The sequence below is a fragment of the Triticum urartu genome, chromosome 6A, assembly GCF_056163025.1.
Source record: "Triticum urartu cultivar PI428250 chromosome 6A, HENAU_Tu73, whole genome shotgun sequence".
NCBI lineage: Eukaryota > Viridiplantae > Streptophyta > Magnoliopsida > Poales > Poaceae > Triticum > Triticum urartu.
In genome coordinates this window covers 11,035,269-11,062,183 of record NC_141878.1, presented here as the reverse complement: position 1 = coordinate 11,062,183, position 26,915 = coordinate 11,035,269, and the positions used below count along the sequence as shown (strand labels likewise).

General features: G+C 43.5%; 1 protein-coding gene and 1 pseudogene across 1 annotated transcript; both read left to right on the top strand.

Annotated features, from left to right (window-relative positions):
- Positions 1-8,296: 8,296 nt before the first annotated feature.
- Positions 8,297-9,224, top strand: LOC147963140 (uncharacterized). The gene is made up of 3 exons (XM_087527505.1): positions 8,297-8,459; positions 8,553-8,726; positions 8,844-9,224. The coding sequence occupies exons 1-3, from the start codon at positions 8,337-8,339 to the stop codon at positions 9,222-9,224; spliced, it is 678 nt and encodes a 225-aa protein (XP_087383631.1). The 5' UTR covers positions 8,297-8,336.
- A 63-nt stretch (positions 9,225-9,287) lies between these two features.
- LOC125540692 (uncharacterized) lies at positions 9,288-24,973 on the top strand (annotated as a pseudogene).
- The last annotated feature ends 1,942 nt before the right edge of the window (positions 24,974-26,915 follow it).

The window sequence follows — 26,915 nt, the reverse complement described above, 5'->3', positions numbered from 1 at the left end:
GACCTCCAGAACAGGATTACCGTACCACTCTGGTGCGGATCTCACTCTGGTTTACCTACGAGATTCGGTAGTAACTTGATCTAAAGTTACATGATCATCATCATTAGCTTCCTCACTAATTGGTGTAGTAGTCACAGGAACAGATTTCTGTGATGAACTACATTCCAATAAGGGAGAAGGTACAATTACCTTATCAAGTTCTACTTTCCTCCCACTCACTTCTTTCGAGAGAACCTCCTCTAGAAATGATCCATTCTTAGCAATGAATGTCTTGCCTTTGGATCTGTGATAGAAGGTGTACCCAACAGTAACTTTTTGGGTATCCTATGAAGACACACTTTTCCGATTTGGGTTTGAGCTTATCAGGATGAAACTTTTTCACATAAGCATTGCAACCCCAAACTTTAAGAAACGACAACTTTGGTTTCTTGCCAAACCACAGTTCATACGGTGTCGTCTCAACAGATTTAGATGGTGCCCTTTTAACATGAATGCAGTTGTCTCTAATGCATAACCCCAAAACGATAGTGGTAGATCGGTAAGAGACATCATAGATTGCACTATATCCAATAAAGTACGGTTATGACGTTCGGACACACCATTATGCTGTGGTGTTCCATGTGGCATGAGTTTGTGAAACTATTCCACATTGTTTTAATTGAAGACCAAACTCGTAACTCAAATATTTGTCTCCGCGATCAGATCGTCGAAACTTTATTTTCTTGTCACGATATTTTTCCACTTCACTCTGAAATTCTTTGAACTTTTCAAATGTTTCAGACTTATGTTTCATCAAGTAGATATACCCATATCTGCTCAAATCATCTGTGAAGTTCAGAAAATAACGATACTTGCCGTGAGCCTTAACACTCATTAGACCGCATACATCAGTATATATTATTTCCAATAAGTCAGTTGCTCGCTCCGGAGAACGGAGTCTTAGTCATCCTGCCCATGAGGCATGGTTCGCAAGCATCAAGTGATTCATAATCAAGTGATTCCAAAATCCCATCAGCATGGAGTTTCTTCATGCGCTTTACACCAATATGACCTAAACGGCAGTGCTACAAATAAGTTGCACTATCATTATTAACTTTGCATCTTTTGGTTTCAAATTTATGATTATGTGTATCACTACGATCGAGATCCAACGAACTATTTTCATTGGGTGTGTAACCATATAAGGTTTTATTCATGTAAACAGAACAACAATTTATTCTCTTACTTAAATGAATAACCGTATTACAATAAACATGATCAAATCATATTCATGCTCAACGCAAACACCAAATAACACTTATTCAGGTTCAACACTAATCCCGAAAGTATAGAGAGTGTGCGATGATGATCATATCAATCTTGGAACCACTTCCAACACACATCGTCACTTCACCCTTAACTAGTCTCTGTTTATTCTGCAACTCCCATTTCGAGTTACTAATCTTAGCAACTGAACTAGTATCAAATACTGAGGGGTTGCTATAAACACTAGTAAAGTAAACATCAATAACATGTATATCAAATATACTTATGTTCACTTTGCCATCCTTCTTATCCGCCAATCACTTGGGGTAGTTCCGCTTTCAGTGACCGGTCCCTTTGCAGTAGAAGCACTTAGTCTCAGGCTTAGGACCAGACTTGGGCTTCTTCACTTGAGCAGCAACTTGCTTGTTGTTCTTCTTGAAGTTCCCCTTCTTCCCTCTGCCCTTTTCTTGAAACTAGTGGTCCTGTGTACCATCAACACTTGATGTTCTCTCGATTTCAACCTTCGTCAATTTCCGCATTACGAAGAGCTTGGGAATCGTTTCCGTTATCCCTTGCATATCATAGTTCATCACGAAGTTCTACTAACTTGGTGATGGTGACTAGAGAATTCTGTCAATCACTATCTTATCTGGAAGATTAACTCCCACTTGATTCAAGAGATTGTAGTACTCAGACAATCTGGGCACATGCTCACTAGTTAAGCGATTCTCCTCCATCTTTTAGCTATAGAACTTGTTGGAGACTTCATATCTCTCAACTCGGGTATTTGCTTGAAATATTAACTTCAACTCCTGGAACATCTCATATGCTCCATGACTTCAAAACGTCTTTGAAGTCCCGATTCTAAGCCATGAAGCATGGTGCACTAAACTATCAAGTAGTCATCATATTGAGCTAGCCAAACGTTCATAACGTTTGCATCTGCTCCTGCAATAGGTCCGTCACCTAGCAGTGCATCAAGGACATAATTCTTCTGTGCAGCAATGAGGATAAACCTCAGATCACGGATCCAATCCGCATCATTGCTACTAACATCTTTCAACACAATTTTCTCTAGGAACATACCAAAATAAACACAGGGAAGCAACAACGCGAGCTATTGATCTACAACATAATTTGCAAAATACTACTAGGACTAAGTTCATGATAAATTTAAGTTCAATTAATCATATTACTTAAGAACTCCCACTTAGATAGACATCCCTCTAATCCTCTAAGTGATTACGTGATCCAAATCAACTAAACCATGTCCGATCATCACGTGAGATGGAGTAGTTTCATTGGTGAACATCACTATGTTGATCATATTTACTATATGATTCACGCTCGACCTTTCGGTCTCCGTGTTCCGAGGCCATATCTGTATATGCTTGGCTCGTCAAGTATAACCTGAGTATTCCGTGTGTGCAACTGTTTTGCACCCGTTGTATTTGAACGTAGAGCCTATCACACCCGATCATCACGTGGTGTCTCAGCACGAAGAACTTTCGCAACGGTGCATACTCAGGGAGAACACTTCTTGATAATTAGTGAGAGATCATCTTATAATGCTACCGTCAATCAAAGCAAGATAAGATGCATAAAAGATAAACATCACATGCAATCAATATAAGTGATATGATATGGCCATCATCATCTTGTGCTTGTGATCTCCATCTCCGAAGCACCGTCATGATCACCATCGTCACTGGCGCGACACCTTGATCTCCATCATAGCATCGTTGTCGTCTCGCCAATCTTATGCTTCCACGACTATCGCTACCACTTAGTGATAAAGTAAAGCATTATAGCGCGATTGCATTGCATACAATAAAGCGACAACCATATGGCTCCTGCTAGTTGCCGATAACTCGGTTACAAAACATGATCATCTCATACAATAAAATTTAGCATCATGTCTTGACCATATCACATCACAACATGCCCTGCAGAAACAAGTTAGACGTCCTCTACTTTGTTGTTGCATGTTTTACGTGGCTGCTACGGGCTTAAGCAAGAACCAATCTTACCTACGCATCAAAACCACAATGATAGTTTGTCAAGTTGATGTTGTTTTAACCTTCACAAGGACCGGGCATAGCCACACTCGGTTCAACTAAAGTTGGAGAAACTGTCACCCGCAAGCCACCTATGTGCAAAGTAGGTCGGGAGAACCGGTCTCGGGCAAGCGTACGCGTAATGTCGGTCCGGGCCGCTTCGTCCAACAATACCGCCGAACCAAAGTATGACATGTTGGTAAGCAGTATGACTTATATCGCCCACAACTCACTTATGTTCTACTCGTGCATATAACATCAACATATAAAACCTAGGCTCGGATGCCACTATTGGGGAACGTAGTAATTTCAAAAAAATTCCTACGCACACGCAAGATCATGGTGATGCATAGCAATGAGAGGGGAGAGTGTGATCTACGTACCCTTGTAGACCGACAGCGGAAGCGTTGTGACAACGCGGTTGATGTTGTCGTACGTCTTCACGATCCGACCGATCCAAGCACCGTTACTCCGGCACCTTCGAGTTCTTGGCACACGTTCAGCTCGATGACGATCCCTGGGCTTCGATCCAGCAAAGCGTCGGGGAGGAGTTCCATCAGCACGACGGCGTGGTGACGATCTTGATGTTCTACCGTCGCAGGGCTTCGCCTAAGCACCGCTACAATATGACCGAGGTGGAATATGGTGGAGGGGGGCACCGCACACGGCTAAGGAACGATCACGAAGATCAACTTGTGTGTCTAGAGGTGCCCCCCTGCCCCCGTATATAAAGGAGCAAGGGGGAGGGGGCGGCCGTCCTAGGAGGGGGCGCGCCAAGGGGAGTCGTACTCCCACCGGGAGTAGGACTCCTTCCTTCCTTGTTGGAGTAGGAGAAGGGGAAAGAGGGGGAGAGGAAGAAGGAAAAGGGGGCTGCGCCCCTTGTCCAATTCGGACCAGAGGGGGGGCGCAGGCCTCCTTCCTTTGGCCTCTCTCCTCTATTCCCGTATGGCCCAATAAGGCCCGTATACTCCCCGGCGAATTCCCGTAACTCTCCGGTACTCCGAAAAATACCCGAATCACTCGGAACCTTTCCGATGTCTGAATATAGTCATCCAATATATCGATCTTTACATCTCGACCATTTCGAGACTCCTCATCATGTCCCCGATCTCATCCGGGACTCCGAACTCCTTCGGTACATCAAAACTCATAAACTCATAATATAACTGTCATTGAAACCTTAAGCGTGCGGACCCAACGGTTCGAGAACAATGTAGACATGACCGAGACACGTCTCCGGTCAATAACCAATAGCGGGACCTGGATGCCCATATTGGCTCCTACATATTCTACGAAGATCTTTATCGGTCGGACCGCATAACAACATACGTTGTTCCCTTTGTCATCGGTATGTTACTTGCCCGAGATTCGATCGTCGGTATCTCAATACCTAGTTCAATCTCGTTACCGGCAAGTCTCTTTACTCGTTCCGTAATACATCATCTCACAACTAACTCATTAGTTGCAATGCTTGCAAGGCTTATGTGATGTGCATTACCGAGAGGGCCCAGAGATACCTCTCCGATAATCGGAGTGACAAATCCTAATCTCGAAATACGCCAACCCAACATGTACCTTTGGAGACACCTGTAGAGCTCCTTTATAATCACCCAGTTACGTTGTGACGTTTGGTAGCACACAAAGTGTTCCTCCGGCAAACGGGAGTTGCATAATCTCATAGTCATAGGAACATGTATAAGTCATGAAGAAAGCAATAGCAACATACTAAATGATCGGGTGCTAAGCTAATGGAATGGGTCATGTCAATCACATCATTCTCCTAATGATGTGATCCCGTTAATCAAATAACAACTCTTTTGTTTATGGTTAGGAAACATAACCATCTTCGATTAACGAGCTAGTCAAGTAGAGGCATACTAGTGACACTCTGTTTGTCTATGTATTCACACATGTATTATGTTTCCGGTTAATACAATTCTAGCATGAATAATAAACATTTATCATGATATAAGGACATAAATAATAACTTTATTATTGCCTCTAGGGCATATTTCCTTCACTTATCTGGCTGAAACAAATTTTGAAGTTCGCCGATGGTTATGCATCGAATATAAGTTAGGGAGTCTATCTTTCAACGGACAAAGTGACGGGCCTGAAGAGTCATGACTACCATGTATGGATTGAGCGGATAATGCTGGTGATGGTTCGAGGCTATGTCCCCGAGCATGTCTGGCGAGTGCTTGCCGAGCTAAGCCATTTCTTCCGCACGCTCTGTGCTAAAGAAGTAAGTAAAGACGTGATTGAAAAATTGCATAAGAATGCACCGGAGTTGATAGTCAAGCTAGAGAAGATCTTTCCGCCAGGCTTCTTTACTCTGATGACACATTTCATTCTGCACCTCGCGAACGAGGTATTGTTGGGGGGGGGGCTATGCAGAATCGCTGGCAGTACGGCCCTGAGAGACAAAATAAGCATCTCCAACGGAAATCTGGAAACAAAGCTAAGATTGAAGCTTCCATAGCTGAGGCAGTTATCCTAGAGGAGGTGTCAGACCTCAGGACAGCATACTGTTGAGACCACATTCCCCATCTGCATAACAAGGTGCCTCGATACAATATAGAAGAGCCCAAGTAACAACCCAGGCGCCATCTATTCAACGCGCAAGGTGGGAGGGCTGGGGCCTCGAAATCTTATAACATGCCACGGCAAGAGTGGGAGGACCTCATGTTCTATATCTTGCACAACATCAAGGAAGTTGAGGAAGTGTGGATGAGGTAATACCACTACACCATTCCTTTATGTCTTCCACATCATCATGTTCTATGTTCACTTAGTCCCGGTCTAACACCGCTTTTCTTTTTTTAGTGATTTCGTTCAAGAGGAATCGACGGGAATGAATCCTCCTACTGAGGCGGAGGCACTTACTCTTCTCCATCATGGAAACCCTGGACGTAAAAATTTTGTTGCTTGGTTCATGGAGAAAGTAATTTTCCAGACTCCCCTATTAAATACCTAGTTCAACATTTATTAGTTAACCGAACTAATGCACGCAGCAATTTCAATTATACTTGTAGGGAAAAGATCCGAACATATCTATGGATGATGAGTTGAGATGGGTTTCCATGGGTTTTGACCCTGCCGTCATGACATGTAAAAAGTATGATGTGAATGGGTATCGCTTCCATACAGAGGAGCACCAGTACAGCCGGCCCGATCCCAAAACTATAAATACCGGTGTGTATACCCCTGGTCAAAATTCAGTAGACTACTACGTAAGGGTACAAAATATATACGAGATTAAATTCCGCCAGGGGCGCGAGACCCTAAGTCTGCTTGTGTTCAAATGCCGATGGTTCGATCCACGGGAGGGGGTAAAACATACGCCTTCCATTGGTTTGGTCGAAATTAAACCATCAACAGTCTATGCTGGAGCCGATCTCTTCATTGCGGCTACCCAAGCTACACAAGTATATTATCTGCCTTACCCATGCCAGAAAGAGTACCTAAAGGGTTGGGAAGTTGTGTTCAAGGTGTTGCCACATGGTAAGCTACCGGACCCGAATGAAGATGATTACTACAACATTAACCCCATGACATACGAGGGAGTGTTCTATCAAGAGCAACCTGATGATGATGATGTGGTTAGAAACGATGACGCTAGACCATTGGGTGATGATGATGTGGATCCAAACGATGATGATGCACGGAATGATGGTGAGACCATTGTCAGTGAAAATGACATACTTATGCTAGAAAAGTTAAACGAAGACGCTGACGACGAGGAAGAGACTCCACCTCCTTCAGACAATGAAGATTATATGATTGATAGTGATGATGAGACAGACCGAGAAAGAGGTTACAACAGTGATGATTCATATGGGTTCTAGCAGATGTACGTTTCAAGTCTTTTTTTCTATAGTTTAGGAATACGCCTTTTTATGCATTTTTATTAATGTGTTTATTATTCCTTATTATCATTCCTTTTCCTTCATGTCATTAACTTACTAATTGCTTATTTTTTCAATGCAGGTTCGTGGAACATGGGCAAGGGGAAGGCCGACGGCGTGGGTTTCCTACGCAAGGTCATCGGCCTACCTAGTCGGAGTGGTCGAGCACGTAATCCTCCCCCCGGCAACTTGACGATGACTCCTCACAGGGAGGTCAAGGGAGAGGTGCCCCTAGAGGAGGAGGGGGCGGGGGGAGAGCCCCTAGAGGGCGAGGTGGTGGGGGGAGAGCCACTACAGGGGGTCGCGGCCAGAAAGAGCGCACCCTCACCGACTTAGGGGTGTTGTCTTCGAGGCCCTCCTCTAGTGAGGTACCCTCCTATAGTGAGGTATCCTCTAGCGAGGAGGAGGAGGAGGAGGAGGTTCGGGATGGGGCCGAGGAGGAGGTGGAGGAGGAGGCAGGCGAGGAGGAGGAGGAGGAGGAGGAGGTTGGGGAGGGAGAGGCAGGCGAGGATGATGGTGGTGGCGGGGATGATGGTGGTGGCGGGAAGGGGCTTGACAACAAGGGGTGGCTGTGTGGTAACGCGAAGCTACCAAAGCAGGTTCCTGCTACTGGGGAGCAGAAGTGGCTCATTGAGCCCACGGGGAAAGAGTAAGTGCCACTTTATAATAATTTCATTATTTTGCTTGTCACATGCTCATTCTGGATGTTATTTATTTTGCCTGTCACATGCTGATAGTTCATTCTTTTGCAGCAACTGGATATATTCTAAAGGGGTCCGTATTCCCAATGGCCTCATCACCGTCTTGCTGAAGTTATACTGGTCGGGGTTGTACTCTCCGGATCCAGTCAGGCACCCGAACCGTCGGGTTTTGGCCACGAGCCGGGACTACTGGGAAGCAGCCCTCCACGCGGACCATGAGACCCATGCCAAGGCCGTGATCACTACTTTCTGGGTGAGTTCTCTTCAGAAGCACAAGTCCATTCTAGTTTCATGAATGATTTAACTCATGGCTTCTTCCATTCTTGTTTCATGCATGATTGTAGAAATTCTATCGAGTTCTTCCAGAGAACAAGGCCAGAGCGGACCAGATCGTGCTCCGCCAATGCAAGAAGAAGGCCCGCCAGATGCAGTACGAGGTGCGCTATGTGGCCATCTCGACATACTATCACGACTATCTTGGTGTGAAGATGACCAAGGAAGAAGCGCGGAGGATGGGCATTACCTTGGAAAGGCACGAGTACTTGGCGGTAAGTATAAAAAGATTTTTCATTATGCTTTCATTACCTTGTGGTACATTTCACCGTTTCGTGTTGACATGCCATTATGCTTTCATTATGTAGGTGTGTCCAAATTGGTGTTATGGAAAAGACGAGTCCAGGGCGGCATTGGCGGATCTTTGGTGTGATGAGGCTGGAGCCTGGGCGGCTACGAGAATCAAAAACAAGGCTAACCGAGGGAAGGAGGGAGCACATGCTCAGGGAAACCGAAACCACTATCTCCACAAGGCAATTAATGTATGACTAACCCCATTAAACATTCTTCTTCTATTTACCATCACTTTCTTATGTATGACTAACCTCTGTTTGGTGGTGCAGGAGGAGAAACTGAAGCGGCCGCTCTCACACATGCAGGCGTGGGAGATCGCCCATACGCGGAAGGACTCCAAGCCAGGCGAGCCCAAGTACTATGGTAAGAAGACCGCGCAGAGGAAGAAGGCCTACTCCGATGTGTATCTGAAGTTACATCCTGACACACCTGACCCCATTGCGGCGGATCTGGACGATAGGGTGGTGGTGGGCATGGGGCCCAAGGAGCACGGTCGGGAGGCGGTTCTCGATGCTATGATCACTCCTACTATATCCTACACACAGCTCCGTCGGATCGACCCGAGGCTGAGCCAGCGCACGAGCACGCCAATGACCAGTGGACAGTCACAGTCCCTCTTTCAGGAGCGACAATCTGTAAGTATTTTCCCTCTTATCTTCATTGCTCACTTTATTTTCTGCATTTAGTAGTTTTATGAGTTCCGTCATGTCATACCGTAGGCCTACCTGGAGTACACACGCCAGTAGACCATGGCATGGCACGAGAGCCTTTATGCATACCATGAGCAGAGGGATCGCCAGATGCAGCACGCTTTTCAGGAAATGGCGGCCGACAGGTGTCCTCAATTGCAACCAGCACAAGGTCCTCCAGCACAACCAAGGCTACTGACCTTTGAGGATTTTGTGGCACAGAACGCTGGCCCCTCGCCGGCTAGTTCATCCCCAATCTATTCACCCAAAGCATATCATACCTTTCAACACAGTCATATATCTCGTTAATATGTCTTTTCAACATCCAGGAACCGGTGGATCAACCGTTGGCAGTGGTCTTCGCAACACCCCCGAGTCACTTACCCCGACCACTCCGATCCACGGAGGCGGAGGCGGAGGTAGTCTTGGCGGTAGCGCTGCTGCTAGCAGTGACGACCTGGGCTTCAGCGGTCTTGGCGGTGTCGACCTCCGCGGTGCTCGACGTCTTGGCGCTTAATCCTTTTGCTTATGTTTCTTTAGATGACTTGTGTGTGGTGATGGTGATGATAAACTTGTGGTCTTTGATGATCCTTTAGATGACTTGTGTGCTTCTTTATATGCTTATGCTTATGTTTATGTTGATTGTGATGATGCTTATGCATATATTGTTGTGACGGTGCCGGATGATACTTAGATGTGTTCTATATGTCTATTTCCATCATATATATCTGTTGTATATTTGAATTGAATTGATCTGAAAACAAATAAAAAAATAAATAAAATCAAACACAATCTATGCCGACGGGAATCAAGGCTATGCCGACGGCCTGGGTCGTCGGCATAGGGTGCGATTGTGGTAGTGTATAGCATCGTCCTACTCAGAGAGTATGCTAGAACAGGAGCGAACACAACAAACTACTCCCTTCATGTTGTTCCAAAACAAAAGCTACTCCCTTCATCGCCTAATAAATGGCATATAAAGTAAAAAAAGTCAATTTTTCTAAGTTTGATTACGCATATATATATATTATATACACAAAAATAAGACCCCGCACAAAAAATATAGAAAAATATGGACGTTGAAATGATGGAGCTGGCCAACGAGGCCGTCCCCTGCCTCCTCTCCTTCTCACTTTCACTCGCTTTAGGCAGCCACAATCCAACGCAGCGTTCGGAAGAAGTGAAGGGCGCAGGGATTTCGCCGGCAACCTGAGCACATCCACGGCGGTTGCTGCTGGTGCCTTCGTCTCCTCTCCAGATCAAAGGTTAGTCATTCCCCTTCCCCGATATATTCTTCTTTCTTCTCTTCTCTTCTCTTGTGGGGATCAAACCTTAGTTGTCTTACCTACCTACATATTTCCCCCTAAACACTCTACCTAAAATTACTTTTGTCGGCAGTGTTCAACTGAGGGGAAGGCAAGGAGGATAGAAGATGGATGCTGCTACTGGGGAGATTCCCTATCTCCCATCTATTTCTCAGTTCTTGCACTCAGTTTGTGGCTGTTATGCTTGATGGGTGGATGGATGAACCAATGCTGCTGTGTGCCAAAATTGTTGGTTGATGCCCATCTGCATTTGTCTTTGTCCATCGCATTGATGCCCATCTGCACTTGTGTTTTTGGCTGCGACCCATTTTCCAAGGTCGAGCGATGCGTGGATGCCGGGACAAAGCTTGCAGCGGAGCCGTATGCAAGGTTCTCGACGAAGAAAAGCTCCTCAGGGAGATCATTGTCCACGTCGGCTTCCCCACCACCCTTGTTCATGCCGCCCTCGTGTGCAAGCGCTAGGTCGGGCATGCGACAGAACCTGCCTTCCTCTGCCGTTTTTGCAAGCTCCCCCTACCCTGCCTCATAGGCTACTACTTCTTCGAGTGGTCGGTCTCATTGCAGAATCTAGGTGGTCCACCCTTTCACATAATGTTGCCTCGGCCCACGCCCCTAGAGTTTTTTTGGCCCTGAGCCCATCACAGCAAGTTTTCTGCTCCACGCTTTGTCCTGATGCTCCCTCAGCCGCCAGAGCTTGCCACTGTCATCCTTCACCTTGCTGACTATATGTTCGGTATCCATGATGGCACTATACTGACCAAGCACTGCCAAAACAGCGCTGTCTTCACCGGCTTGACAAAAATGGACAGAAGTGACACTTGTAGTGCACCGCCCTTTGTGCCATGTGATAGCCCATCATCACTCCATTCCCGTGCGTGGAACACAATCTCCAATGGTTCAGTGCAATGCTCTCCAACGAAGGTTGCGACAGTGGCTTGTCCTACCTGTATGTGTTGGGTACGAAGGACTCAAGGATGTTCCTGGTGCGTGTGTATGTGTTGCAATATGGTGTTTGGTGCCTTCATACCTCAGCCACGTGCCAGACCTGTGTTAGGCATATTGACCAAAAAGCTATGCTCGTCGAGAACAAAATCGATATCCTGGCCGGCAATAATAACGGCATCATTGTCTTGGATTTGTCGGCCTCAAATTTCTCCACAATTGAACTCCCACAAGGAGTGGTCTATAACTATTTTAGGACCATGTTGCCACCTGCCAATGATGCTTCCGGTGTATATCTTATCCATGTCGATGGATTTCAACTTCGCCTCTGGCTGTCAAAGGGGGACAATTGGTTGCTGGTCGATACCATTTATTTGAGGATGTTATTTCACACGCTTGAGGATGAGCATAAGGCAAATATCCAGATAAGCCAGGTTGGAAACAATGCTGAGTTTGTTTTCTTGAGGATTGCGTGGATGCACACTCTATCTGGACGTCTCGAGCAAGACACTGCGTAAAGTGCATGAGGACACATAAAACGATCAGCAATTCAGTTATGACAAGCCTTTTATGATGATTTGGCCGCCCATATTCCCTGTGCTCAAGTATGATCCTGCAAGGTTTGCCCTTTATGATGATCATCTGTATATTGTTCTTGTTGAGACCATGAATTTTTTTCCTTTTAAACAACTAGTGGCTAGTCCAAGCTAACAGTGAGTAGTCTGCTTATGTGTGATGCACTTGTACTTGTATGATTAGTTTTCTTTTACTGAAATACAAACTATGACATGGAAACAAGTGGGTCTGCAATATGAGGGCATTCAAGTTGTAAGGGGTACTCTACGCACACATTCCAGCTACCCGGGACGGCTGCCCATACCTGCACTACGGTGACGCCGCCCCTGCGTGCAGAGCACGCCAGTACATTGCTAGTTATTCTCACTGTAAAGAAGTGATCCAAACACTCTTATATTTCTGTATGGAGGGAGTAGTTTATTCGAGGAAAGACGAGGAAGTCAGAAACGTCTTGAGTAATATACATTTTTTATGTGCTTTGAGTGATGGACTTTTATTGGCTCGTCTTGCTTGTTACCATATGGATGTTGTTGCTGTACAAAACATGTTCTTAACATGAATTTAAAATATGTTTGTGAATTCAAAAATGCTTACAAAATTTTAAAATATATTCATGTAAATTTAAAATCTTTGTTAATTTTGAAAATGTTTGGAATTTTTGACAAAAATCTGGAAATAATAGCGTTCCAAAATATGTTATTATGTTACCACTATTAGATACTTTTTCCAAAAAAATCCTTCTACTATTATGTTACCACTTTTAGATACTTTTTATAGCAATTTATACTCCCTCTGTTCCACAATGTAGAGCTGATAGGTTTTTTACAAAGACAAACATCGCAAACTTTGACGAAATTTATAGAGAAAACTATTTATATCTAAAATATCATATAATGTTAAATTACTTCTAATAATCACTACTAGGGAAATGCTTATAAACAGTAGCATAGTAGTAGCGCTTTTTATAACAAAGCGCTGCTGCTACTTATCAGTAGCGCTTTTTATAAAAAGCGCTACTACTATGCACTTATCAATAGCGTTGTTTTAGTAAAAAAACACTATTACTACAATTGCCAGGCCGTTGCCAGCGGGCCAGGCATAGTAGTAGCACTTTTATGTATGAAGCGCTACTGCTACCGCTTTCTACAAATAAGCGCTACTACTACGGGCTCTTTATCCAGCCCAACGGCCAGCGCTTGACTTCTCTCTCACTCCCCAGCCCTCACACACTCACTCGCCTCTCTCCGCCGTTGTCGCCGTTGTCCTCCCCCGCGCCGGAGCTCTCCCGCCAGCCACCCTCGCCCGTGCCGGCTCTGCTCCCCCGCCGGCCACCCTCCCCCGCGCCGGCCTCCTCCCCCGCCGGCCACCCTCACCCGCACCAGCTCTGCTCCCCCGTCGGTCTCCTCCCTGCGCCGGCCTCTTCCCCCGCCGGCCTCCTCCACCACCGTGAGGTACTCCTCCTCCCTCCATTTAGTTCATTAGGTTAGGCAACTTAGGTGAATTTAGTTAATTAACTTAGGTGAATTTAGTTAACTAACTTAGATGTTTTTTAGTTAGGGAAGTAAGTTAGGTAACTAATTAAGTAGATGCTAATTTAGGGCAGTGGTGTTTAGTTTATAGAAAAAATTCAATATAGTTTTTTTACTATTTTTTAGTAAGTGTTTAATATAATTAGTTAGAAAATTAATAGAACTAGTTAAACTAGTTTATTTTTAGTAAGTACTAGTGTATTTTATTTATAGTAAGTGCTTAGTTGAACTAGTTGAATTAATAAAACTAGTTTATTTTTAGTAAGAAAATTTACGTATATGAGATTTGATGATCTAATTAAAATTTTACTATAGAACTAGTTTATTTTTAGTAAGAAAATTAATAGAACTAGTTTATTTTTTTAGTTAAACCAATTATTCCCACATCGACGTCGACGATGCCTATCCTGCATCCTCGTCGTCGACTCGGCGGAGGAGGCCTGGGCTTGGTGCGGAGACATGTTCGGGACTGGGTTCCGTCGGGCTGGTACTAGGAGGTGCTATCTTCCGCGGGGCGTAGCTTGGTGAGGAGCCAGCCCGTCGTTGACCCGAACCTTCTTTGATGGCGGTCCGATGGGCCAGTGATGGTGCGGTGGATTGAGGACCCCGCGGAGGTGGTACGTCACCGTGTCAGCGAGGAGGACGAGCACGTCCGTCGCTACATGGTTCCGTTGGAGGGCAGGTTCTCCAATACCGGGGAGGTTCTTCAGGGATCTCACTGGAGCTATGATCCTGTGATGGTTCCTTCTCTTTGGGTATCCACCGCCTGCGCCGATACCCTTCGTTCGCTACGGTTTTAACTGTATTAGTGATGTTATATGTATGATACTATTCGAGATCTATTAGTGATAATATTCGACGATGTATGGACGAAAGAGATGGTTTAGTTTTGCTTATTGAATGAATGCTAATTTATTTTACAATTTGGTTTTGCTTATTGAATGCTCAAATTGGAAAACTACTCCATCAAGTTTGAATGCTCATATGATGTAGATATAAACATGTATATCCTGTGTTGCTCAAATAGGATATGTGCTTGCCCAAGTGGCTGGCCATGTTTGCAGGTTACACCTCCTATAGTGGCCTATGTTTTGCCGGAGTGTTGATTAATTTCCATTCCGGCAAATTTCAGGCGCTCGATATGTCCTTTTTTAGCGAAGGTCATGCCGGATTTTTACGTGAATTCTGGCATGACTTGTGCTAGAATATGTAGGAAATATCGAGTGACCTGGATTTTCTCGAAAAATAATTAAACGACATTTCGGGTTGACTTTAAGTCTATCGAGGCTCCATCACCGAAGGTCAAAAAAACAGTGAGGGAGTGTATCCACCATATATGAGAGAGGACGAAGAAGCCCGACTGTTGTCGTGGGGGTCGTTTTTCCTTCTTCTCCTTGTCTGGTCCTTTGTTATGCACTAGGGTAAGGAGGAATAACAACCATCACCGACGGTCGAAAAATCTATGAGGGACTATATCCACCATATATGAGAAAGGACGAAGAATCCCGACCATTGTCGTGGGGGTCGTTTGTCCTTCTCCTTGTGCTAGACCTTTGTTATGCACTAGGGGAAGGAGGAGTAACGACCATCACCGACGGTCGCAAATGTCAGAGAGGAATCAGTGAGGGAGAGTCTCCACCATATAGACTCGGCAGACCGATAGTCAACCCATGATGAATAATAATGATCTAATTTAATTTTTATAGTACATATATTGAATTGTACAAGTTTAATCTTTGAATTATGAACGTAGGAAATGTCGTCATCGGGCGACGAAAGTCTCCCGGAGGAGTGCAGCTGGTGCAATGACGACCGAGGTCTGTACGATAGGCCTCACCTGGACGAAGATCGGCGCTTCAACATTAAGATCCAGGAGACCTTCGATGTTGAAACGGTACGCAACAACGAAAAGTGTTTTTTTTCGTAATTAAGCATGACTTCAACTATTTCAACATGTAATTTTCATCTTTTACAATTCGAGTAGCTTATCCATGCCATGCAAGACGCTATGTATTGGAGAGGATGGATTTTGAATACCATGAAATTTTGAAACAAAGAAAATTCACCCAAGGACTCATCATGATATGGATTTTGAAGTAAATCTGTATAATTCTGAGGGCGTAACCCATTTTGGTTGCAAAAATTGGGAAGCACTTTGCAAGATGTATGATTTTTATGAGGGTATGCTTGTCACCATGGATCTTGGTGATCCTGACATCGACCAAGACAATATGGACATTTGGGTCCTTGGTGATACGCTTCTAATTCTACCGCTATGTGAGTTTCTCAAACATAGTTATTAACTAATTTATATTGTTCATTTCAAAATAGTTGATAGCTTATTTTGGAACATGGTAGACAGAACCTACTACACCGATGGCTCTAAGTTAACTTATCAGGGCAAAAATCATCTGGTCGCATTTTGTACTGATCTTGAGAATTACAATATCTATTATAAAATTCCTCCACATTATGGTCAACACGTGCCACTAGTGCACGTGTTGAACTACGGTAACATCCATGGAGATGCCATGGTAAGATTTTTTACTATTACGACATCCGTGCATCTTTTGCATAAATTCTTTTAGAACTTAACTACATTGCTAACTATGAAGTTATTACTATATTTTTCAATAGAAAATCCTGAATGATTGTGTGCCTCATCTGATGTATCAGAATGGTCGCCTTGATGTTTTCAACATACAGCCAGGTCATCCTACGAATCTCACCTGTCCATATCGGATTTATAAAAGAAGTGGAGACATGAAAATCAATGAATGGAAAAATATATGGACAGTCGTAAGGAGGTACTTTGAAGCAACATTGTGTGAAAGGCAAGAATTGAAGACAGGATAATCTCCATTCTCCATAATGGAGAGTCAGGGTCTATCTTGTTTTATGCTATTTTACCTAAGAGAAGGTAGTAGGTCCTAGTTAATAATACTCATGCTCATGTGCTAAGAACAACTAAGCAGGATTGGTTAGATGACTATGATGATGATGTGGTATCGAGTAGAAGTTGTATGATCGATGATGATGAGTATGACTTGTTATTATGATACCAATGATGAGTTATTTGTTATTATGATCGATGATGCATGATCCTAAGTTGTTACATGAGCATGATGAGTTATTATATATATATCAGTCGATGAAATGAATCTGGATTAGATTCAAGAGGAGCCAACATGTGGTGCACATCGAAAGTACTACTAATGCAAACTAGATCAAGTTTGGATTAGAGTAGTACTTTCGACATGCACCACATGTTGCCTCCACTTGAATCTACTCCACGATCATTTCACCCACTATTATATATAATAAGTAATCATGGTCATAAAATCATATGATGAAAGTACTGTATATAGAACCACACAAAGAAAATAAGCTATATTTTTTAAAATACAGGAAAATTTAGCAGCAGCGCTTTTTAGAACAAGCGCTACTGCTACTTAGCACTGTCCAAAGGAAAGCGCTACTGCTAACTATGTATAGCAGTAGCGCTCCCTTTCCAGCGCTACTGCTACTAGTTAGTTGTAGCGCCTTAGTGGTAGTGCTGGTACCAGCGCTACTACTAGATATAAAATAAGCGCTACTACTAGGGTTTTCCCTACTAATGAATGAATGTAATAATTTATGTTTCACATTCTAGATGTAAATCCAAAACCTTTGTCAAATCTTTAAAAAAATGCAGTGCATTATGGAAGAGAGGGAGTATTATTTTTGTAGACCAACGTAATAATTAAGTGTCCAGAGCCAGTGCCTTGTCCTGAATTTTTTGTTTTATAAAAAATCAATATTTATGGAGCTCAAGATACCACGGGGATTTTTGACAAATAGTATTTCAGAAGTAGAGGAATCCAGAAAGCACGGGAAGACGCCACGGGGCCACCCATGCGGCCAAGGGCCCACCCACTTGGGGAGGTCATCTGGGCCCCATGGCACCACGTCTCGACCATCTTAGCCTATGAAATCCCATATTTCCCATAACCCTCCGTACTATTTTTTCACGGATTCGGAGAGTATTTCCCTAGAGCAACATTGATTGAACCAGATTCACTCAAAAAACCCTATATGATTATAAAATTTAGTCAGGATTAATGGTATGCCCCCACATTGGGTCACTAGCCAGTCTCCATCTACTCAAAATGACTGGATACTACCAGAGTTTGCCCGTTATTAGCTCACAAGCCTTGCTATTCCTGCTCTTTGGGTTAATACTACTCGACATATTATTTTTATTCCACATGAGTTCTGTGACGAACACTCATTGGCCATTCCTATTCAATGCTGTGATAGACAGTTTGGATCTTCGGGAGACCAGTATGTCGGGTCGTCAGTTCACTTGGGCAAACAACCGATCTGTGCCGACATACGAGAAGCTCGATAGGGTACTAATGGATACCGAATGGGAACTAAAATTTCCTCTGGTAACCGTGCGAGCCGTAGAGCGTATCCAGGCCTTATCGGATCATGCACCCATCATTCTGGATTCTAACTCTACGAACCCAGCCACCCGGCTCCCTTTCAAATTTGAATTGGGATGGCTGCATAGGGACGGATTCGTAGACATGATCAAGAATGTTTGGGAGAGGCCCGCTGTTGGTCGTACACCTATTCAGCGATGGGTCTTTAAAATAAGAGCCATGAGGCGACACCTCTCTGGATGGGCAAAACACACCAATGGAATTTATAAAAAGGAAAAACAAAGGCTCTGTACCATCATTGATGACCTCGACAAAATTGCAGAGACGCACACATTATCTCGGCAAGAGCTTGAATTGAAAAATCAATCTAATGAGATGGTTGCCCGTCTACTGCGAGAAGATGAGATCAAATACTACCAGAGATCCAAAGCTGACTTCATTTTAATGGGTGATAGTAATACAAGATACTTCCAATTGGTCGCCAATGGGCGGCATAGGAAGAAATGTATTTATAGTCTCCAACAAGATGAGGGGAGGATCGAAGGTCGGGAGGAGCTCAAAAATTATATCACCAAATACTACAGATCTCTTTTCGGAGCGCCGACTGAAGGGAATTTCACCCTTGATGAGACCCGAACAGATGATATTCCACATGTCACGGCAGAAGAAAACGATATCCTAACGGCACCATTCTCAGAAGAGGAGGTGCGAGCTGCGGTGTTCCAAATGGAACATAACAAAGCTCCAGGCCCTGATGGTTTCCCCGCGGAATTCTATCAGAATTTCTGGGATATCATCAAGTCTGACCTTTTAGAGTTGTTCAATTGTTTTCATGCCGGCCGACTTGACCTATTCAGACTTAATTTTGGCGAGATTGTCTTATTGCCGAAGATTAAGGAGGCCAAACGGATTCAACAGTTCAGACCCATATGCCTCCTTAATGTCAGCTTCAAGATTTTCACCAAAGTGGCGACAAATAGATTAAACTCGGTAGCTGACCATGTTGTCCGGCCATCTCAAACAGCTTTCATGCAAGGAAGGAACATACTTGATGGCGTATAATCCTGCATGAGACCATCCATGAGATGCACCGAAAAAACATGAGTGGAGTAGTATTCAAAATAGACTTCGAAAAAGCCTATGATAAGGTCAAATGGTCTTTCCTCCAACAGGCCCTAAGGATGAAAGGCTTCTCCGATAAATGGTGCAAGTGGATCCAAAATTTTGTAACTAGCGGTAGTGTGGCCATCAAAGTCAATGATGATGTTGGCCATTACTTTCAGACAAAAAAAGGACTACGACAGGGTGATGCCATATCCCCAATGCTATTTAACATTGTGGCTGACATGTTGGCTATTCTGATTGAGCGCGCCAAGCAGGACGGACAGATTACAGGAGTAGTGCCACATCTAGTGGATGGTGGTCTCTCTATTCTGCAATATGTCGATGACATAATTCTCTTTATGGAACATGACCTAGACAAGGCTAGAAACCTGAAACTTTTGCTGTCAGCGTCTGAGCAAATGTCGGGTCTTAAGATTAACTTCCATAAAAGTGAATTGTTCTGCTTTTGAGAAGTCGTTGATGTAGCGGCCGATTATGCCGACCTTTTTGGTTGTGCACATGGACAATTCCCAATTAAATATTTGGGAATACCAATTCATTATCGGCGTCTCACCATTGCCGAGTGAAAGCATGTAGAGGAGCGACTAGAGAAACGCTTGAGCAGCTGGAAAGGCAAGTTGCTCTCGGTTCGAGGACGATTGGTTTTAATAAACTCTGTCCTCACAAATATGGTCCTCTATATGCTTTCGTTCTTCCAGCTCCCAAAGGGGGTCTTGCAAAGATTGGATTATTTTAGGTCCAGGTTCTTTTGGCAAGGAGATGGTGAAAAGAAAAAATATAGGCTGGCCAAATGGAGTGTGGTTTGTAGGCCGAAAGACCAGGGCGGCCTCAGTATTCATGATCTGCAGGTCAAGAATGAGGCCCTACTTAGTAAATGGTTGTTCAAACTTCTTACTGAGGATGGTGTTTGGCAAACCATGCTGCGCAATAAGTATATAGGCCAAAAGGCAGTGTCTCAGGTATATTGGAAACCTGGAGAGTCACACTTTTGGGCCGGCCTAATGGCGGCAAAGAAACATCTCTTTCGCTTTGGGTCTTTCGTGATAAAGGACGGGTCGGAGATTCGTTTTTAGGAAGACATCTGGCTAGGCAATACTAGCCTCCGAGAACAATACTCAGCCTTATACAACATTGCACGCGATAAGAATAATACTATTGCGCAAGTGCTCAGCTCATCCCCGCCCAATATTTCGTTCAGGCGGGATTTGATTGGCACCCGACTTATGTCATGGAATAATCTATTGTCCCGTCTGTATTCGATTATCCTGACACAAGGTCGTGATGTGTTTCGCTGGAACCTTACTAGATCGGGGTCTTTCACAATAGACTCTATGTATCATGCACTCACGCATTCTGAGGTACCGGTGAGTAATAACAAAAAAGTTGGAAAGCGAAGGTACCACTTAAAGTCAAAATATTCATGTGGTATCTCCGTAGGGGAGTTGTGCTAACAAAAGACAACCTCGCACGACGCAACTGGTCGGGCAGTAAGAAGTGTTGTTTTTGTACTCATGACGAGACAATTAAACACCTCTTTTTTCACTGTAAGTTTGCGCGTTCTACGTGGTCAGCCATTCAAATAGCGTCGAATTTGTATCCGCCCACATGTGTTGCCAATATTTTTGGTCATTGGCTGGACGGTATTTCAAATGCATACAAAACGCTAATAAGGGTGGGAGCGTATGCCTTACTATGGTCGCTTTGGCTATGTAGAAATGATATTGTTTTTAATGACAAAACCGTTTCTCCTTTGCAGGTTATTTTCCGTTGTACGCACTCGCTTCGTACGTGGTGTACGCTGCAACGAGCGGAGTACCAACCGCTATTCAAGGCGGTGTGTACGCTGTTGGAGCAGGTGGCTACGGAGGTTTTTACCCAACATGGATGGCAGCATAATCTCCGGCTCGGTCCACCATCTCTTTCGACATAGGCATAGTGTCGGTCTATGGACTCTACTGTTGCCGAATTGTCGGTCTTTTATCTTTCTGTTTATCAGACTACTGGTGTTTGGCTGTGTGCATCCTAGTTATGCAAAGGCCGGGTGATACTCTTAATGCTTTGTATCACTTTGATGCTACATTTTGAGGTAATAAAAGCGTCCTTTATCGAAAAAAATGACGACGCACTCAGGCTAGTACCACTCAAGAGACATTCTAAACGGAGGAGGCTAGAGCATTCTGTTTAGGCGGAGACGTCGTCAAGACAAGCAACAACCAGATCGTGAACAGCCCGGCGGCTAGTAACGATAACATAGCACCCAGGTATAGTAAAAAAGGATAAATCCACCCCCCTAACCATAGGGTGGGCTGGGCCAACGACTCAAAAGTCTTCCTACAATACAGGCGTGCATCATCAACTAGGAGTATAAGACATGTATATACCCGATTTATTAGAGCTTGTGGTAACCATCTAGTTGCTATCCTGTAAATCGATCTGGAGTCTTTGTAACCCAAGCGCGAGTCCACTATAAAAGGTGGGTTAAGGATCCCCCGGGTCTTCTGAGTTTTAATATGCTCTGACACAACACAAGAAACACCCTTCATGTGAGAAATATAATCCCCAAAGGCAGCACGTAGGGTATATTACCTCTCTATGAGGATCTGAAGCTGGGTATCTGTGTCTCATATGATCCAATCTAAATATGATATTCCTATCCTCCCCCGGTATTACTAATGGTGGAACAATACACTAATAGGTAAATCTTAAAAAAAAATGAATGTGGAAGAGTCTGTGACGCAATTGGATTTATTGTTCCCTATCCTACCATGCCAAGTTGCTTGAAGCGAAGCATGGGCACATCCCTACGGACATCAATGTCTTTATTCACGCTCCTCTTTATACATCACTTCTCAAAGAGCTTGTCCTCATCTTGGAGAGGAGGGTGCTTAACACCTCATGGCCAACCGCGTGACCATGCTCCCTCACATTCCCTCATCTATTTACTTTTCCTCACCCACTTATGTCATCATGAAAGATGAGGTAAGTAGTAGACAAGCAGGAGATGGTTATGAATTTTAGTGGAGAGAGATAGAAGCAAGGTATATCATAGGAGGATGTCTCAACAAAAAACCAGCATGCAAATTGACTCAAAGAAGAGATAAGAAGAAAGCTAGGTAGAATGCATCGCTTAGTAAGGTGTGAGGGGTATTTCTGGTAGTAGAAGGAGGGGGCTCGTGATGTGTTGCAGATTTAACACATGCACGTGGTACAACTCAATCGAACGAAGTCCCACCTGTCATTGTCAACCAACATCAATCAAATGTGCTGCATGCAATGGCCTATTGTGTTCTTTTATTCTTTGTAGTTTGCTGCCATCAATCCATGAGTTCCTACACTCGAAACTTTCCTATTGTACTTTGACGGGACCAATAGAGGTATACATAATGGAAGGAGATGACTACAAAGATGAAACTAGATGGAAAAGCTAACTCCATAGTCTAGTTGATTTTTTTAGTTTCCTATGTGCATCTACTGGACAATAGCATAATGTGATTAGAAAACCACTTAACCGCCTTAGGCAGAGCCTCAACTTCGTAGAGAGAAATCATTCGATTGTGATGCTTCCAAATATTTCACATCGTAATGATTGTTACTAAAGAATGAAAATTGTCTCTTCTATCCTCTCCCCCACATCACATACATGCATAGAATCAAGAGAGTCAACACGGTAAATTTATGCGTAGTGCAACAACATGAATTCATGTTTTTGGCTTGATGTTTGGTGTCGGAGGCTGCCAAACCTCGTTCGAACTGGAGGTTGGTGCCAAACTATCAATATCATTTCCCAAGGCAAAGGAAAACCTACATTGATCAGGCGAGAGGTTCTTTCAAAGAACCGGAGTCATCTTGCTTGTTGGTCAAGTCGTAGTATACACTGGATTTCTTAAGATTGGTTTTCAATTGACCCCCACACTCTCATTTCATATATTCCCATTTTATTACATAAAATTCTTAGGAAAAATTGTATTGTGGTACTAAAGTTGTGTTGACTATTAAAGAGTCCCGTATATTTTGTAGTCTGTGAGAAAGCCAAAAGAGAAAAACCAATGAATTTATATTCACATATATTCAGTTACCACTTGTCCTTTTATGATTGATACGGTAACCTATCCCTTTTTTTTTTGCCTTTTATTGTTTTTGTCATGTTGCATTGTTTAATGATGTACTATACATATTTTTTCTCGTTTTGGACTTTTGGTACAAAATGTAATTCTATACATTAGTCTTAAAGAGTGTGCGGCGTAGACAAAATGTGGTTTCTTCATCACTCTGCGTCAGAAGTGATGGTCTGCAGTATATTTATCAGCTCATTATTACAAGACACAACCGACTGTGGCTGTAGCATCCGGCTAGGAGGTATTAGTGTTCAAGTACCAACTTGGTCATGCATCCGATAGGCTAGCTTAGCCTTAGTATATGCACATCTGTACCCTGTTCTTTAATCACCCCGTGAAAAAGAATTGAACTAGGCATGTCAATTGTCAAGTCAAGTGCCTATGTCAACCTAGCTTAATCGTGTTCCTGGGTGTTTACCCTTAAGATCAGCTTGCTGTATTTGAGGCTCTGACGCCGATAAGTCTGAGAAGCTATACTTGGAGCTTTCACGTGGCCATCCTCATCTTCAAAACAACTGGCTGATATAGAGCCGAGAGGGCATTTTGTTTGAGCCACAAAAGGTGCGGCCTTGTCATCTAGCGTCATGCATGCAGCAGGCTACGGTTGAGCATAGATTGGATGACATGCGTGCAACTCCTAATCTTCCTCTCAATCCAAACTTATCTTAATGCAAATGCGAGAAAGACCAGATCCATGCGCCCCTACGGATGCCCTTCGTGGAAGGTCCTACACCACAAGTCACAGCTTATTTCCCAGTGCCTCTCATGCCTAGTGGAAGATGGATGGTATCACAGTTCACAGAAGGATATCTCAATTGGGACTAGCATGCACTACAGGAAGACGAACGAACAAAAGGTAGAATGTAGAGTTTAAGATGGTGCAAGGCGAATGTACTAGGTACTAGGAGGGAGGTAAGATGGAGTGGAAGAAGTCCTGCAGCAATACATTTCACACAGCATCCATATATGCTGAGTTCCTGGCTTCTCGTGCACGTACTACAGCTCCATCCAGCCATGTCCCACATGTCGTCCTCCGCCAATAGTAATTGAGGAGAACATAATATACACGATATGTATGCGAGTTTGAGCCATAACCAAGATGAAATCCTTCATGTGCCTTAGGTGCAAACTTGGAAGAATGATTCATATCAAGAATGTAATAAGGTGCACCAAAAACACGCAGATAAGAAACATTCAGTTTCTTGCCAGTGATAAGCTCATATGAAGTTTTCTTAAGGAACTTGTGAAGATAAACACGATTATAACAAGAAAAACAGTGTTAATAGCATCAGCCCAGAAATGAATGGGAGTTTTATACTCACTGAGCATTGTTCTCATCATTTCCATGAGAGTTCTGTTCTTTCGTTCAATGAGAGTTCAAACAGTGTTAATTTGTGACCATGTATTAGTAAGTCAATTTAGAGTAGTAGTACTACTTTTAGTTGTGCACCTACTAGTACCAAGGCAGCGTGTTCGCTCACTCTCTCTCAACCTTGAGGCACACACCGAGCTACACTTGCCAGCACGGTGACACAACGCATTGTTTCTTCAACTCCTTTGCTCCATCACTAGGTCGCCCACCTGAATAGTGCTTGTGACAAGTGATCCTAAATCTTTTTTCTTCATGTTATTCCTCTCTTTTTATTTCGATCACTTAACACTCTAATTATCTGACTATGATTTCTTGTTTTTGGGATGCAGGTCTAGGTAGCTCCGTAATAGTCGTCCCACTGCATGGCGCACAATAGAGCTTGATAGGGCAACCAAGGTGGCCGTTCGGATCTGAACCGCGATCAACCAAGGGTTAGTTCTCCACTGCCACTCACATGATTTCTCCGCTATTTTTATTGCCCAGCTCAACTGCTACTGAACTAGACCTATTTAGTTGATCTAGTACAGAGTTGTGCATTTTCACCAGGGTGTTATTTTCAACTAATTTGTTTGTGCCACATGGATCTTGGTGGCTAAATTTATCATCTCATGCACTCCAATTAAAGTAATCATATACATCCTAACCACTATCTCAGTATCTCTTAACAGAACCAGTTGCCACTTCTATAGATTTGGCCATGGCTCTTCGTTATTTCGCATGCCATTTAGAGTTCACTTGGCAAGCAAGTGTTGTCCACTATTGTCGGTGCCTTGATAAATATTTAGTTTCATGTGTAAACTTGTTGAGACATGAACATTTGAAGCATACGTCAGCCAGGTTGACGAGCAGTGGCTCTGTGTCATGGATATTGTTTGTTAGTGATGCCATTTTTGGTGGATTTATATGGCCTCAACAGTTGCTGCTATAGTAACTTGGCTTCTGCAATGTATGTTCTTTCAGCAATGTACTTTGTTATTCTCATTTCTATGGCCTCAACTGCTGCTGCTATTATTGTTGTTTTATAGTAGATAGATGCCTTGTTATTCTCATTTGTACGCACAATAAAATGTAAGGATTTTGGAAAGTGTGTAATATATTTATTTTAAGTTTGTTCTTCTAATGTTGTTGTAAATATGGTAGGTATGATTGGGTGGCAAGCTACATGGTGTTCTCCATTAGAATCTGCCATGATATATAGTTGCCATCAGGATGGTCGACGGCAAGAACATGAGTGGCAACCTAAGTAGTTTATATGTTTTATTGATTTAAATTGGATTGTACTGGTTCCTATCATTGTCGTGTGGTATATTTTGTCAATATATGTTGTATATTATCATTTCATGGAGGATATTATAAACTGCTAGGTTGTAGATACCTATGGATGGCTACATATTGAGTGATTTGTGTAACGTATGACACTTTAGAAATATTTTCCTTGTCCAAAATGGGCATTATGATTTGCGGAACTCATTATGCTAGAATTGTATTGGATTAAAATTGGGCTGAAAGAAATGGATGGGACCAAATTTAAATTGATCCTAAAACCATAACGGTTTCTGTGACGAAAAATAGTGTCCACGTAGGTAGCCATGTCATTCCAGTTGGTCTATTTAAAATCCTACGTGGCATTGGTCCATGACGGTTTGTTCTGTCATGGCCTAGTTTGGGCTTGGTCGGGCTTGAGACAAATCCATGACGACCAAGAACCGTCATGGAAGGTACGATGTCAAATTATGACGCGATATACATGATGGATTTCAAATCCATTATGGATGGGCACGCATGATAGTTTTTGGCTGATCTGTGACGGCTTAGGACCGTCACGTATTAATAGGTTTCTTGTAGTGTTAGAGCATGGATTTGTCTGTCCAGAACCGGTGAGCTAAGGAGCATGATCCGAGAAGCAGTCCTGCCGAGAAGGCCTCGATTCTTCTAGTGCGTGTACCAATGCATGGGGATATTTATATTTCCAGTCGGTGGTCAGCAACTCTCAATCAAGTTTTTCATAAGTAGGGATTGATCGGTTATTGGTCCGGGTGTACTGACGACCATACAAAGTGAGCTCCTGCACGTCCAGGCCGTCAATAACAGCATTGAAGAGGAAAGGCCAGCTAGTGTCAAACCGGTTAATTTTTTTTCCTGCTAATATCTAAGGATATTGCCCCCCCCCCCCACACACACACCCCCGATTAACATGGGGTGGGGATTGTCCCGACAAGTATTAACAAGCTCTTTAAGAAAAGTGGCCCCACGGTATGGGGGAGGAGGGCATGGCCT